This window comes from Pelodiscus sinensis, chromosome 1, assembly GCF_052426305.1.
Source record: "Pelodiscus sinensis isolate ZL-2025 chromosome 1, ASM5242630v1, whole genome shotgun sequence".
Lineage (NCBI taxonomy): Eukaryota > Metazoa > Chordata > Testudines > Trionychidae > Pelodiscus > Pelodiscus sinensis.
Window position 1 is genome coordinate 84,035,000 of NC_143052.1, and position 16,907 is coordinate 84,051,906.

At 46.0% G+C, this 16,907-nt stretch overlaps 1 protein-coding gene across 6 annotated transcripts in view; it reads left to right on the forward strand.

Moving 5' to 3' along the window:
- The window catches only part of CFAP54 (cilia and flagella associated protein 54), a 243,621-nt gene that overhangs the window by 92,800 nt on the left and 133,914 nt on the right, over positions 1-16,907 (forward strand). For all 6 annotated transcript variants that reach the window (XR_012905249.2, XM_075933789.2, XM_075933754.2 and 3 more), the window contains 3 exons: positions 7,416-7,505; positions 14,294-14,420; positions 15,301-15,412. Coding sequence is in view for 5 of the 6 variants with exons in the window: in XM_075933789.2 (XP_075789904.2) it covers positions 7,416-7,505; positions 14,294-14,420; positions 15,301-15,412 (329 nt within the window). In the remaining variant the exon portion in view is untranslated. The remainder of the gene's footprint in view (positions 1-7,415; positions 7,506-14,293; positions 14,421-15,300; positions 15,413-16,907) is intronic.

Sequence of the window (16,907 nt, forward strand, 5' to 3'; positions counted from 1 at the left end):
CCTACAGTACTAATCAGAAGAGTCTTCAGTCACCCTCTTGTCATCCTTTTAATTAACACCTCCTTTAAAATCTTTTCCCAAGCCACTTATCTGGTCGCTATATATGTTTCCTATGGAGTACCTACACTAGAGAACTGCCACGAAGAGGTGGCAGCAATTGCTTGGCTGCCACCCCTACCCCTCCAAACCCAGGTGGGTTCCCAAACATCTTACTGCCGCCTTTTTATTGGGTAAAATAAATGGGCTCCAAAGCTTTACAGGGGAACTTGATCCTCCCTGAATAATGTGGTGCCCATAGCATGCTCACACTGGTGATCCTTTTATGACCAAGAAATTTGGCCAGTCTCCCATTAGCATCTGTTGTACATTGTCCACCAAATGGTGCCCCATGATTCCCAGCTAGACCCTGCACTGAGGCAGATCCATTTTGCTGGAAATACATTAAGTTCCTTCTTGTTCCATGAAGTAATTTAACCCCTTTACACATTCCCAAATAGAGTTTTCCAAGGTGTGCCACATTATATCAGTGACTCCTGATGGGCCTCTATGGTACACAGTCATGGCATCAGCTGGTCTAATGAAATGCTTCTTTTTTCTTTGCCAGTGCAGGCTCACCCTGGTCAGTGGGCCTTGGTGGCCAACTCTCAAGGCCACTGGGATGTCCACCTATGTGTATAAAAACTTCAGTCCTATGTGCGATAGATCCAGACCACTGCCTCCATGACCAACATCTGCAATGCAATCTCAACATATTAAAGTTGACTCACCACCTGAGGTTGACACACACTTATTCTATGGCCAATTGGCAGAATTGCCTGTGCCCCCATACCCAGCTGTACTGCTACTTGGCAGAACCAGGCTTACAACCTTTTTGGAAGGTAACAGATGCTCCCCAGCCTCCTTAGTCAGTAAACCATCACAAGTTTAACATTCCTAGTTGTTCCTGCCATTGTACACCATATAATTCCAAACCTTCCTCTCCAATAGTACCCTGGCATTAGCTTGCTGATCCCTAACGCACCAACATTTCTATTAAGAATGCTGTTTTGAGCAGTCTTGCTCAGATTCCTGAAATGTTAACTGTGGTGTGCCTTAGCATGCTCTATGTAAAAGGGAGGCTTTAGGTGAAGAGCTGCTCCTACATAGGTGCTCCCTTCTATGCTCTTCCTAATCATTGTTTGGCTGCTGCAGCAGCAATAGCCTCTTGCTTTCAAGCACATTCTTTGCTACCCCAGGTGCAACTACTTATTTGTGACCTTGTCTGTACAGGGATTTTTTTCCCCATAGAACTTCCCAACAGGACTAACGCAATTGTAGCTCCACTATTGATAGCCAAAAAGGGAGTTATCTTAGATAAAGTGTCACTAGTTGCTGACTTTTTGTCCACCATATTGTCTGGATATACTCTGAGCAGGACTAGTCAACATGGTGGAAAAAAATCATTGGTGGCCACCAATGTGTTGCCTGCTTTGACGTTCCTGCCATTGCAAACAGTGAAAAATGACTAAAAATGTTGGGGAGGGAGGGAGAGGAAATGTTCACCCCAGAAAGTAACTGTTTTTGAAAGAATTAGGAACTTAACATTTCAATGCCTTTTTAATTCAGCAATGGCTTGATCAATTAAAAAATCTTGCAGCCTGCATTGAGAATTAAAATATTTAGGTTATACATTTGTGTGCCAAATTTAGGTGAGGGTCAGCAGAAGCTGAAAATAAGACCTGAAATGGAAATCCAAATAAAAACCTCTAATTCTGAAGTCATTACTGATGATTCCATATTAGTTACAAATCTGCCCTTCTCATACTTCGTTGCATGTTGGCAATGAAAATATCTCTGTAACAAATGGAGAAAGAAAGTGTACCAATCCAATTAAATATGTAGCTCAGCTATGTCCTGATTCCATTTGTTCCACAGAACAAGTTGTAGTATTGCGCCTTAAATGAGTAATCAAGTTAAATTAAAATTAAATAGCTCATTTAGTAAAATACTGTACCATGTGTATCTATCAGAAAATTAAATAAATTAATCAGTTAAAGAAGACTGCATTTTGATGAAGAAAATATACAATACTTGATAGCCAAAGTGCTACCAAGGTGTATGTGCAAAATGTTAATGAATAAACAAAATCTAAATAAAAAGTTCAAGATAAAGGAACATTTACAAATATTTGGTTAGGAAAGGGGATATTTAGAATAAAAAAGACATACTAGAAAATCAATAGGCAAGTCTCCTGTCAGCTGCATTCATAACAGTTGCTAGATGCCCAGATAGCAGATATCCTAATGAATACAGTTAAGTCTTCTAGCACAATGTGCTCACTGCTAGAGGACATTATTAACAAATATGGTAACAAAACCCATTCAGAGGTAAATTCTTGTAAATGGATCTACGCTGTGTAGTATCTGTAAGAGATCTCTAAGAGATAAATGGGGAAAATAACTGAATATGTTTGTTTCACTAGAAACCTAGGAAACCATTTTCTTCAACACAAAGGACAAATCAGGCTCTTTCTCTCAAAGGTTTTCTCAAATTAAATTTTTAAGCTGACACTATTAGACCACAAATGCTTATTCAAAACGGATCTTGTCAAACACACCACAGGGAAGTAATGACAAGAGAGTCAGTTTTTCCTGGGCCACTTTCTGCATCTACAAAGTATATTACTGAAGCAGTAGATTTAAAGAACTTTCATCGGTTCTGGGTATTGACTGTACAGTATTAACTTACCACATTCTCTCAAACCGTATAAGTTAAATGTTTTAGAGTTAGTGATTAGAAACATCATCACATCTTCTTTTCTAATGTCTGAAAGGATCTTTTCCAGATGATAAAAATAGATGTTGCTTCCTCCTCAGCTGGCTTATAGAGCTAGCTATCATGGTGCTAAGTGAGAAATTAACGTGAACTAATAGGAACAGCTAGAAAATATACAATATCTAATCATGTATGAAAGATATACATGTCATAGAAATTATGGTATCTTATTATGCCAGTTTTTCTTTCCCCACATTCCTGTCTGTTTTATTTAATGTTTGTCCTTTTCATTTGTAGCAAATGGGTTGCCTTCTATATCCTTTCTGGGTTTTAGTACATAATATATTCATATAGACTACTGTCAAATATCCATACCTCAGTAAGACAGAAAGTAGTCTATACATATTAACAAGATATGTCTGAAAATTGGCACGCAGTCTTGCTAAATAGATACCTAGTTATGTTTTGTGTATGGAAAAATGACCTTGGTCAAGTCACTTAGTCATTGTGTGCCTCAGTTCATCATTTGTAAAGTGGGAATAACAACACTGCTCTGCCTCACATAAGTATTGTGCAAACTGAATGTTGAAGATTGTGAAGTACTCAGATGTATTACAGTGGTGTCTATGCAAGTACATCAGATAAGTATTGTTGCTCATTTGGCCTGAGATGTTAGCCTCTAATCTGTTAGGAAGAAAAATTGATGACTCACACCAGATATACTGTTTGATTGTATAATGCTGCTTTTCTGGACACAGTGGGAACAAACTGCAACTGGCAGTTTCCTTTCTCAAAAATCCCCTGGGGTATGTCTACACTACAGCGCTAATTCGAACTAACTTAGTTCGAATTAGTTAATTCGAACTAAGCTAATTCAAACTAACGCTTCTAGAACTAAAAACTAGTTCGAATTAGCGTTTTGCTAATTTGAACTAGCATGTCCACATTAAGTGGACCCTGAACAGGGCTTAAGGATGGCCGGAAGCAGTGCCGGCAGGGCATCAGAGGAGGACTTAGAGCATGGAGATGCTGTCTCAGGCTAGCCGAGGGCTGTGCTTAAAGGGTCCCGACCCCCACCCCGGACATACAGTTCTCAGGGGTGCCCCGCTTGAAAACCAGTCCAGGCTTGGAGTGCCCGGAGTGCCCACACTGGGCACATCACAGCACTCGGCCATCAGCCTGGCTGCACTTGCCGCAGGCTGCCATCTGGGGAGAGGGAACAATTGGGGGGTTGCAGGAGAGCTTCCACCCCCAGAACCCCACAGAGTCAGCCCAGTCCTCCCCATCGGGGGCTCGTGCCCCATTCCTCCCTCACCTCCTTCCACTTACCCTTCTCTAGCCCCTTTTCTTGATGTACAAAATAAAGGACAATTGTGTTCAAAAATGGAATCTGTCTTTATTGAACAAAACTGGGGGAGACTGGGAAAAGGAGGTGGGAGAGGGGAAGAGAGAGGCTGGGAGAGGGGAGGGCAACTAAAATGATCTGGGGTAGGGAACAGGTCCCATATGAAGAGAGGCTAAAGAGACTGGGACTTTTCAGCTTAGAAAAGAGGAGACGGAGAGGGGACAGGATAGAGGTCTCTAAAAGCAGGAGTTGGGTGGAGAGGGTGCATACAGAAAAGTTCTTCATTAGTTCCCATAATAGAAGGACTAGAGGACACCAAAGGAAAGGAATGGGTATCAGGCTTCAAACTAATAACAGAAAGTTCTTCTTCACAAAGCAAAGAGTCAACCTGTAGAACTCCTTGCTGCAGGAGGCTGTGAAGGCTACAACTAGAACAGAGTTTAAAGGGAAGTGAGATCAAGTCATGGAGGTTGGGTCCATGGAGTGGTATTAGCCAGGGGGTAGGAGTGGTGTCCCTGCCCAAAGTTTGTGGAAGGCTGGAGAGGGATGGCACGAGACAAATGCCTTGGTCACTGTCTCCGGTCCATCTCCTCCAGAGTCCCTAGGGTTGGCCGCTGTCAGCAGACAGGCTACTGGGCTAGATGGACCTTTGGTCTGACCCAGTACGGCCATTGTAAGCTCAGGGCTCAGGGTCGGGGGTCTCAGTGGACCACCTTGATTTTCATGCACACCTGCTCCTGGGTGGCCAGGCTGGCAGCTCTCCTGCCCTAGACGGCCACTTTCCTGTGCCTAGTGCGGAGGTTGTGGACAAGGTCCACGATGTCCGCACTAGCCCAGGCGGGTGCCTGCCTCTTGCGGTCCCGGGCAAGCTCCTGGGAGCCGCCAGCCTGGTCTCGGGAAGAGGGGGAGGGCTGGGGGGCATCAGGTGGGTGGCTCGATCCTTGCCAGGTTCAGGGTTTGCTAGCTGGGTGTTGGCAGGCTTGTACCTGGCACGGGCACCGTAGCCAGCCCGTGCCCCTTTAAGGGGTCTGGGGCCGGGAGGGGGGCATAGAGTTTCCCTGGTGTTGGCCAGAGTGGCCACCAGGGAAACCTGGGAAGCCTTAGCCTCCCACTAGTTCGAATTAAGGGTCTACACAGCCCTTAATTCGAACTAGCTAGTTCGAACTAGGCTTAATTCTTGTAAAATGAGGTTTACCTAGTTCGAACTAAGCGCCTATTAAAGTTAGTTCAAACTAACGTCCGTTAGTTCGAACTAACTTTGTAGTGTAGACATACCCCGGGTGTGCATCTGCAAGAAACTCAGCCTTACTGCTTCACTTCAGGGTCTCTTTCACAGCTGCTTCTCTGGCTTTCTGTGGACTTTCTGCTCTAACCAACACAGACTGGAAACCTAAACCCTTAGCTTCTGTTTCTTCAATCCACAAACTCCTCAGCCTATCATCTCAACCCTGATCAGGTCTTGCCTGAGGACTGGTGTTGCTCATTTGGGGTTGCTTTTGTCTAAAATGTTATTGTGATAAGGTGGGCAAACACATCTAGTGTAGGGCGAGTTCACCCTCTCATTTGCGTTGCCCTTTGTCTCTGGACAGTGACACCTAGAGTACATCTAGACTACATTAGTCTGTCAAAAGAAGATATGCAAATTCAGAGTTAATTTGCATATCTTCTTCCGATTGTATTATTGGAAGGGTTTTTTTCTAAAGTGAAAGCAGTTTAGATGTTTTTTTTCGAAAGAACCCCCCTTTTTAGAAAGAACCCTTCTTCATTAAAAATGAGGGTTCTTTCAAAAAAGGGGGGGGTTCTTTTGGGGAAAAAAAATCTAAATTGCTTTCATTTTCTAAAAAAACCTCTTCCAGTAATGTGATTGGAAGAAGATATGCAAATTAGCTTTGAATTTGCATATCTTTCTCCAGATTAATGTAATCTAGATGTACCCCTAGGGATTAAAGTCAATAGAGTTGCCCTGATCTACAGAGCCTAGTGTCCTGATCCACAGGGCAATAGACCCCTGATCACTCAACTGAGTGAAGTAGCCCTTCTTTGCAGGGCAGCAAGGCCTCGGGGCTGGTTTCACTAGAACTAATTTAGAATTACAGGGCAGCACGGATTAGTGGCCAGTGTTACTAGAGTACTCCTCAAGGCAGTGCTGTATGGCCTACCAGCCTACTGGAGTGTGGGGGCCCCAGGGACCTAGGATCCCTCCCAGTTCCACCAAGGTCCAGCCCAGGCCACTGTCAATGGTGAGTGTATCCACTTCTGTGTAAGCATGGATCCATCCAAAACACACTGACCATCCTTATGACATGCTAGTACTCTTCCCACCCATTCTACTACCTGCCATAATACTTGTAGTGGTGGTCTATGCATCTTCAGGATCTCTGAGTTCCTTAGCCAGTGCAACTCCCTGTAGTTCAGATCTTCCTGGAGCATCCACAGGTAGCTGAGCATCTGCTTGGGTCTTGTGCCTTTGGCTTCTGTGGTCCAGGACTCCAGTTGTTCCTGGGCAGACACCAGCAAGGAGCATCCTTCCTTTCTGGAGGTCAGCTCAGACTGAGCTGGCTTCTCCCTTTTATACTGGCACTATACCTAGGGTATGTCTAGACTACATGGCTCCACAACATGGCTCCACGTATGCCTCGTGAAATGAGGTTTACCAGAGTGGTCGACAAAGGCTTCCCTTGTCAACCGCGGCGTGTCCAGACTGCCCCAGTGTGCTGCCAAACAAGTGATTGGCTCAGTGTGGCGGCCATTTTGATGTAAACGAAGTGGCGATTATTTAAATCACCGCTTCATTTTCCTATGTCAAGTAAACTCATCTACATGGCTCCATCAATAGAGCCATGTAGTCTAGACATACCCCTGGAGTATGTCCAAAAGGGACATGGAGGTGTGGCTTCCTCTGCCCACAGTGAGAAGTTAGCCCTTCCCTGTCCAATGTAGGGTAAGTTCACTCCATCACAGTTGCATATAAAAGAGTTACATTTGTTTGCCTTTATGAAGTATCCTGGAGTAAGTTCCATATTCAAGAATGTGACCTGTGTTCATCATTGGAAGACACTGCCTTCAAAACATTTAATCTGTTTTATGGTTTTAGATAACGTCTCCCTCTTTTTCTGAAAAGATTAAAAGAACAAGCATTCCAATATATGGTCATTTTCAACTTCAAAGTAGTGATAATATATGAAATCTTTATACCATACAGTACAGACTAAAGGAGGGTGTTTTCTGATCTTCAGCTGCAGTTCATGAAAAAATCATATCATTTTTGTGTTGTTAGTTATTATATAGATTTGATTTAACTTTGTCATCAATCTAGGTACTGGATCAGAGGTTACAGGACAAGAAGATCCTTTTTTTCTCTACCCTATAATTTCATGTTGGACAACAAAGAATGCCTTTAGGGAAGGTAGGAAACCTGGATTTCTCCTTTCAGTGGTCCCCGTGGGTGCTCCATTCTGGGTGCTGGTGCGTCCTAGCGCCAGCGACCGGAGACTTTTTCTAGCAGTTTCTGTCGCGCTGCGCAGGCGCCGCAGCGCTCTCTAGTGCTGCAGGAACCATTGGGCGCATGCGCGGCACGGCTCCTCAGTTCCTTCTCTACCGTCCTTGGCAGCAGACGCAGCCAATGGTTCTCCTATCTTCCTGGTTAAAAATAGATAAAAAAAGCCTCGTTATTCCTTAGTTTCCTCATACTCCAAGTTTTTTTAGCCCTCCTCTCCCTTCCCTGTCAGTTTAAAAAAAAAATAAAAATTTTTTTTTCCTTGTTGCGCTTGCCGCTTTTCCCCGACCCCTCATGCCCGGTTCCCCAGGCTTTAAGAGGTGCCAGTCATGTCGGGATGCCATGCCCGCCTCGGACGGGCATTCTAAATGCATTAAGTGTTTAGGAGAGGCGCCTCAAACTCAAAAGTGCCCCCACTGCTCAAAATTAACGGCTCGGGCACATCGAGACCGAGCAAACAGATTGAGGACCTTGCTCTACGAGAAGTCTCTTCGTCCATCTTTGCAGGACTCTCCTACAACCTCGACAACAGCTCATCAGAGCAAGGGTATGGAGAAAAATCCTCCCTCTACCCATTCTGGGCCCGCGACCTCAAAAATGGGTCTAACCCCGAGCCCAGTACGGCCCTCAGTGCCGTTGGCCGCACGGGCTACCACCGAGCCCAGGCCAGGAACCTCAGGATCAGCGCTGCCTAAACCATCGGCACTGCGCAAGAGAACACACTCCGAACCGTCACCGGTTTCTACGGCACCGATGCCTCCGGCACCGGAGACTCTCTCGGTGCCGACCACACCGACGGGCGGCCTCACAGATCGGCCGAAATACCATGCCAAGACGGCACCGGGCTCGGTGCCAAAGAAGCACCGCACCGACATGCCACCACCGGGCACTTCGGCACCTGACAGGGGCTCGGCACCATCACCCTCACCATTGTCGGGGCCGACCCCTGCACCGCCTACTCCGCACCATGCGGCACCGACCGCAAGTCACGAATGGCACCGTTCTCGGACCCGGAGCCGCACATCCTCGGCACCGCCTTCTCCTGCTTCTTCCGTCCATTCAAGGAGGTCCCGTCATTCTTCGGTCGTCTCTCGTTCCCCCAGCGAGATCAGCACCGATTCAAGGAGCAGATTCTCCTCCCAGCATTCTAGCCCAGAGCACAGACCCCCCCCCGCCCTCTTGGCAGCCTGCGGTAGTTCAATATGCATACCCTCCCCCTCCACACCCATGGTATGCCCAACAATACACCTACCCACCATTACCATACGCCAACCCATGGCAACCCTGGGAGCAACGGTCAAAAAAGGGCCACCATCGAGCGCCTTCCACCATTTCTAGACCTCCACCTCCCGATACTTCTGCCGTCACCGAGGCGCTTTCTGTAACCAAGCCAAACTCCCCGACCCCCTCGGAGGCACATGATTCGCTCTCTGAGGGAGAAACCAGATCGCCGCCTAACTTCTCGTCCTCATCACCAGACGAAGCGGTCACACCTGAAGCTCCGCCATCTGGGGATGACATCAGGAAATTTCAAGACCTTTTTAAAAGGGTGGCCGTAGCTCAACAACGAGATCTCCAGGAAGTGCAGGTGAAACAATATTTCCTTCTTCGCACACTGCAACCCACAACTACCTCCAGATTAGCTCTCCCCATGGATGAGGCTATTATGGATCCGGCTGATAACATCTGGCAAACTCCTGCATCCATCACCCCAACAAACAAAAGGGTAGACCGCAAATATTTCATTGATCCAAAAAATATGGACTTTCTCTTTACACACCCACCCCCGAATTCCCTGGTGGTAGACTCAGTTCGACACAAGGGCAAACAGCCCAATCTCAGGTCCACCCCACAGGATAAGGGCCATAAAAAGGTGGATATTATGGGGCGTAAAGTCTATTCTTCAGCCACGTTACTCCTGAGAGTGGCGAACTACACAGCCATGCTAGCAGACTATGATTACACCAACTACTCGAAGTTACAGGATCTGCTTCAACATTTACCAGAGCATAAAAGACCAATCTTGCTTAACATCATGCAAGAGGGTCATAACATCGCTCGTACAGCCCTACAGTCCTCCATGGATGTAGCAGACACTGCAGCTCGCGTGACAGCCTCGGCGGTAGTCCTTTGAAGAGCATCCTGGCTACAAGCATCAGGCATACCCAGAGATCTGCAGCAAAAGGTTGAGGATCTGCCCTTCGATCGAGCCAACCTTTTTGCTGCAAAGATGGATGAAGTACTCCATTCAATGAAGGACTCTCGCACAACTCTTAGAACACTGGGAATGTATACCCCCCCATTCAAGATAACGAGATACCAGCCATACCAACACCAGAGAGACACCTTCAGGCAGCAACCCAGAACCGACTTCCGCCCGAGACAAAGACCACAGCCCACCCGCCAACAACCAAACAGCAGGTTTGAAGGTCAGGTCAAGAGCTGCATAGCCAATCCACCTTTATTGCCAACAGACTCGGTTCAGTTCCATCAACCCCTCCGGACCTTTTTCCACCAATGGTGTCTCATCACTTCGGACAAGTGGGTTTTGGAACTAATCCAGTACGGTTATTCGATCCCATTTACCTCCATCCCTCCTACCCGCCCTCCTACTCTGTCCCTTTTCAGGGACCCATCTCACGAAGCAGTTCTCCAACAGGAGGTGACACGTCTTCTCCAACTCGGCACAGTAGAACAGGTACCTCCTCAATTCTACGGCCGGGGTTTTTATTCAACCTACTTCTTAACCCAGAAGAAGACGGGAGGATGGCGACCCATTTTGGACCTCAGACACTTCAACAAGCACGTGGCATACCACCGCTTCAAGATGGTAACTCTAGCAACAACCATCCCCGCTCTCGATCAAGGAGATTGGCTACCGGCTCTTGACCTCCAGGATGCCTACTTTCACATTATGATTTCAAAGACCTTGGCAGTGGTAATGGCGTCACTGCGCTGACAAGGGACCATAATATTCCCGTACCTCGACGACTGCCTTATAAAAGGCGCGTCTTTCCAAGAAACCAAAACCATGACGGACAACACAGTAGCCCTTCTACTCAGCCTCTGTTTTCACATAAACTATACAAAATCCACCTTACTCCCGACTCAGAGGCTAGAGTTTATAGGCGCTTTCATCGATACGACTATGGCAAGAACTACCCTTCCCGACCACAGGTTTGCCACCATTCGGGAATTGATCTCGTCGGTGCAATCAACTCCAACCGTGACGGTCAGACTCTGTCTCAAGATCCTCGGGCATATGGCCTCCACGACCTATGTCATCTTCCTGGCCAGACTCCACATGAAAGCACTCCAGTTGTGGCTCGCAACGGTTTACAAGCCCTCCAGAGACCAACTTTCCAAGCTCGTTGCTATTCCACCACGTATCCTCAGTTCCTTGCTTTGGTGGAAAATCCCACACAACATGCTGCAGGGCGTTCCTTTTCAGCGTCCTCCTCCCGCACTCACAGTTGTAACAGATGCCTCGCTTATGGGTTGGGGGGCCCATTTAGGAAACATCATAGGCCAAGGGAAATGGTCTTTCACGGAGCAAACCTTTCACATCAACCTCCTCGAATTACGTGCGGTCAGATACCCTTGCAAACACTTCAAACAGTATATAATGCACAAGTCTATTACTATCATGACAGACAACACTATGTGCATGTACTATATAAACCTACAAGGGGGAGCCCGATCCCCGTTTCTCTGTTCGGAGGCGGTCAAGTTTTGGAATTGGTGTCTCATACACCAAGTCACTCCGTCGGCCGTTTACCTCCCGGGCATCCTCAACATCACAGCGGACGTTCTCAGTCGCTCATTCCAAGATCAACACGAGTGGGAGTTCGACAGGCACGCCCTGACTCCACTATTCTTTCGGTGGGGCCAACCAGACGTAGACCTCTTCGCCACGAAGAACAACAGAAAATGTCATCGGTACTGCTCCAGAGGAGCCCAGAGGAGACATTCCCTCGGGGACGCATTTTCCATCACATGGAACGCCCCTCTCCTCTATGCGTTTCCTCCCTTCCCGCTCCTGCACAGAGTCCTGAACAGGCACGGGTCAGACCAGGCACTGGTCATAGTGGCTCCTGCATGGCCCAGACAGACATGGTACCCTTACCTTCTCAAGATGATGCTGATGGACCCGTACCCCTTTCCTCTCCACCACGATCTCCTGTCCCAGAACCACGGCAGAACTCTCCACCCGGACCTTCACAAGCTTCACCTTCACACTTGGCTCCTTCATGGCTCCAGGATGCCGAGACTACCTGTTCGGAGCAGGTGAAGGACATACTGATTAACAGTAGGAGGCAGTCAACCAGAAGGGCTTACTCATACAAGTGGAAGCGATTTTCCCACTGGTATAGTCGGCTACACGCAACCTCTCCACAGTCGGCCTCTCTACCTACCTTGTTGGACTATCTGTTATCCCTCAAGCAATCTGGCCTTGCACTCAGCAGCGTTAAGGTCCACGCTGCTGCTATACCGGCGTTCCATCATCCTACGGATGGCATGTCCTTCCTCGCTAATCCATTGACCAAACACTTCTTTAAAGGCTTACAGAACACATTCCCGCCGATCCGCCCTCCGGTTCCTGTCTGGGACTTGAATCACGTTCTAAAAAGCCTGACAAAGCCACCATTCGAGCCGATGGCTACCTGCTCCTGGTCTCTCTTATCGATGAAAGTATCTTTCCTCGTCGCAATCACCTCCATTAGGAGAGTGAGTGAATTGGCAGCCTTGATGGCAGACCCACCATATACCGTATTCACGAACGACAGAGTAATACTTCGACCCCACCCGAAGTTCCTCCCCAAAGTACTCTCACCCTTTCATGTGAACGAACCCATACATTTAACTGCCTTCTTTCCTAAGCCTCATGCTGACCAGATTCAGGCGGCATGGCACACTTTAGATGTTCGACGTGCTCTGGCATTTTATGTCGATTGCACAAAGCCGTGGAGGGCCTCACCTAGGCTTTTCATCTCCTACGCCAATAAATCAACGGGACAAGCGATCTCGTCTCAGAGAATCTCAAACTGGATTACTTCTTGCATCCGCACTTGTTATACCTTACACAATAAACACTTACCAGACAACATCACGGCTCACTCCACCAGAGCCGTGGCTTCCACAACAGCTTTCCTTTGGAATGTCCCACTCCAAGATATCTGTAATGCTGCCACTTGGTCATCTGACCACACTTTTGCACAGCACTATGCACTCTCATCTTCTATAGCTTCGTCCACGGCGGTGGGACACGCAGTCTTGTCCACAGTGACTACTACTCGGCTCCAAACCCACCTCCGCGAGCTGACAACTGCTCTGTAGTCACCCAGAGTGGAGCACCCACGGGGACCACTCGAAGGAGAAGAAAGAGTTACTCACCTTGGTGCAGTAACGGTGCTTCTTCGAGATGGGTCTCTGTGGGTGCTCCACTACCCTCCCTCCTTCCCCTGCTTTGGAGCCTTGTACTCTAGCGGATAGAGAAGGAACGGAGGAGCCGTGCGGTGCACGCGCCCAACGGTTCCTACAGCACTAGAGGGCGCTGCGGCGCCTGTGCAGTGCGGCAGAAACTGCTAGAAAAAGTCTCCGGTCACTGGCGCGAGGACGCACCAGCACCCAGAGTGGAGCACCCATGGGGACCCATCTCGAAGAAGCACCGTTACTGCACCAAGGTGAGTTACTCTTTCTTTGCTTTTGTTTTCCGTGCTTTTTTCTTTAAAATCATATACTGATAAAGTAATAGGTAAAATTAAAAAGTTATTTTTATTCGTCATTGTTTGTAATAAGCATTTTACAACTTGAAAGCATTGTTTCCATTGTTTATCATTTTATCATTTGAAAGCAATAAAGTTATTAATGTTCCTTATGGAAATGCATTTATATTCACATAAAATATTTGAAACAAATTATTACTTTACTGGAAATTTGATGTTTTTTCTTTTTGTCTGATTAACTTGAAAATGGGCCTATTTTCAAAAAAGAATTACAATGTTTTGTTAATTTTTCTATAAAAAGCAATGCCCTTTCTGCAACCCCTAAGGCTGTGCCTTCTCCTATGCTTAAAAGCAACAGAATTTAAAATATCAATGCAGACAAAATTATAAAATATACACAATTCACTATAATCTTAACACTGATTAAACTGGGACTAAATATATATTTTATTTCTTGGTGTCAGAGATGAGATGGGGCATGCATGGCCTCATATCACAGACTGTAAACTAGAAATATGAAAACACATCTAGAATTGGCAAAGTAAGACTTATATTCTGCATCAAGTACTATGTAGGTTGACCCTTTACTAACATGGTTTTCACTGAAAGATTGGAACCTAAATGAACAAAATGCATTTGTGATATTCTATCCTTCATTTTTATTCTTCACTTGCTCTCTAATTCACAAAATTCAGTAAATTACAATAGGTCTTGCAGACACTAGTACAAATATGGGAGGGTCTGCTGCTACTAGCATCTGAAATGTTTTATGGATTATATACTATATGCCATTGAACTATCTGATTTTAATATTAGAATATTCTTGCCTCTGTCTTCGTGCAACATAATATAAATATGCTTTAAGAAATTATCTAATAAAAAGTAGCAATATAAAGCAGAATTCAGAAAATAATTAGGCTATTAATACAAGAAAGCTTATAATAATGGCATATTATTTTATTGTTAACATAGTAATGAAATTCAGGAAGAAATCTCGTTTCCTTGAATTCTTTGTTCAAGTTTTGCACAAAGCACTGAATGAAGAGAAATTTCAACGAATACTTGAATGGACAAGCAGTGCGAAAGATTTCTTAAGAAGGTGACTTTAAATTACAGTAGTAATAGGACTCAAAATAATTTTGATTTCTGTCTCCAGAATCCCAGATACAATAAAGACTGTAAATGTATGGCAAAGTACATGCTACGGGGAAAGGTTGGTTTAAGGTACCAACAGATGCCAGCTATGTAAAAAATGTAGCTGGAGTCAACATATCTTAAGATGAGCTTTGGCACTGTCTTCCCAGTGGGAGATTGGCGGGAGAAATGCTCCCATCAACTAGTACCAGTATCAAAAGGGGCGCCCTCAGCATTCGATTTAGTGGGTCTTTATAAACTCACTAAATTGAACGCCGGAAGATAGACCGGCACATAGAGACATGGCCTAAGAATTCCATCCAAGGTAATAGTGCTTCCATGGTTACTGGCCTGCTAAAGATCAATGAACCTCAAGGGCTGTACAGCTTCCGAGATTATATCCAATTGTGAAAGGATATTTCTCCCTTGCTGTCTGTGTAAAACCTCTCTTTCACATACTCTACATTGCAATGTAGCCATTGGGTTTGTGTCAGTGATATCAGAAGGATAGACTGCTCCCTGTCTCGCTAATATTACGAGCTTCCAGTCTTGCCGATAATTAAGTCAGAGAGAGTGGCTTAAGCCTTTTTAGTCAGTGCAACTGGAAGAACAAAAATAATGTTTGATGTAATTAAGCTATCTGTAAACCTTAATATATATGTAGGATAGTCTACAGAGACTTATAAAGAATAATAGCACTTAAGACACTAGGACAAAGTTCCTTTGAGATTCTGAACACCCACATTTCCTATTGAAGTCCATAGGAATTCCAGATGCCCCAATTCTTCCTGAAGACAAGGTCCTTTGTCAGTATATTACTAACTTTAATGTTCCCTGTATATTAGGAGGAATAACCACCTTCTTGGTATCAAGGGAACTTTAACAAGGGAAGTAAGTGAGCTCAGTGTATCTGAAGATGCAAAGCGGCATACAGCAGCAGTAGTGGAATTCCAAAAAGTGAGTTGTATTTTAATTTAGAGCTTTATGTCATTTATATATAGCAACAAAATAAGCAAAATAATACGAATAAGATTAAACATCAGAAATGAATACAGGCATGATTCCTAGCTTTTGGGGCACAAATTTCAGGTCTCAAGATGCCCCGTCTAAAAATTCTGGAAAACATAGGCATTGCAGTATGCCTTGAAGGCCAACAGATATAAGATATTTCAAACAAATTTCACAGTACTGAATTCCAAAATTCATAGAGAATGCCCTGCACCACTGTTCCCTCTAATCTTTTCTATCCATATGCAGATTTTTACCATCCGTGTGTGGAATAAAATTTATTATGGACACTGAGGCATGTGCAGATGTTCACCACCAGTAGAAATACATGCTGCCAGCTGTGGATGCTCTGCTAACCATCTGGGCAGCATTTTAATCTCTCCTGGCTGGCCACCCAAGTGCTCAGGTTACAGGGAACACTGTCAGTGGGGAAGTGGTGGTGGGTGTTTGGCTGGCTGCCTCAGTGAAGAAAACAGTGCTTTATGGCTGGTGGGAGGGAAATGAAAACTTCTACAAAAGGAGGAAGCATGGTCACTGACTCATCCCCTGGCAATGTAGGATTAAAAAGGAGCAGCTCTGTGCCTTGAGCCTCTGCAGCTTCTGGGATCCTGAGATGGTAGCAGTCAATCTGAGTCTGCTAGTTCACAGAAGAGATGGGTGAGCTTCCGCTTCATCAACGCCGCCCGTGAAGAGAAAGGTCTCTCCAGCCCATTCCCTAACTCCCAGAGGGTATGTCTACACTACAGCGCTAATTCGAACTAACTTAGTTCGAATTAGTTAATTCGAACTAAGCTAATTCGAACTAATGGATCCAGACTAAAAAACTAGTTCGAATTAGCGTTTTGCTAATTCGAACTAGCATGTCCACATTAAGTGGACCCTGAACCGGGGTTAAGGATGGCCAGAAGCAGTGCCAGCAGGGCATCAGATGAGGACTTAGAGCGTGGAGCTGCTGCCTCAGGCTAGCCGAGGGCTGTGCTTAAAGGGACCCGACCCCCACCCCGGACAGACAGTTCTCAGGGGTGCCCCGCTTGCAAAGCAGTCCTGGCTTGGAGTGCCCTGAGTGCCCACACTGGGCACATCACACCACTCGGCCATCAGACTGGCTGCACTTGCCGCAGGCTGCCATCTGGGGAGAAGGGGCAATTGGGGGGCTGCAGGAGAGCTTCCATCCCCAGAAGCCCGCGGAGCCAACCCAGTCCTCCCCATCGGGGGCTCGTACCCCATTCCTCCCTCACCTCCTTCCACTTACCCTTCCCTAGCCCCCCTTCCTGATGTACAAAATAAAGAAAACGTGTGGTCAAAAATAGAATCTCTATTGAACAAAACTCGGGGAGACTGGGAAAAGGAGGTGGAAGAGGGGAAGAGAGAGGGTGGGAGAGGGGAGGGCAACTAAAATGATCAGAGGTTTGGAACAGGTCCCATATGAAGAGAGGCTAAAGAG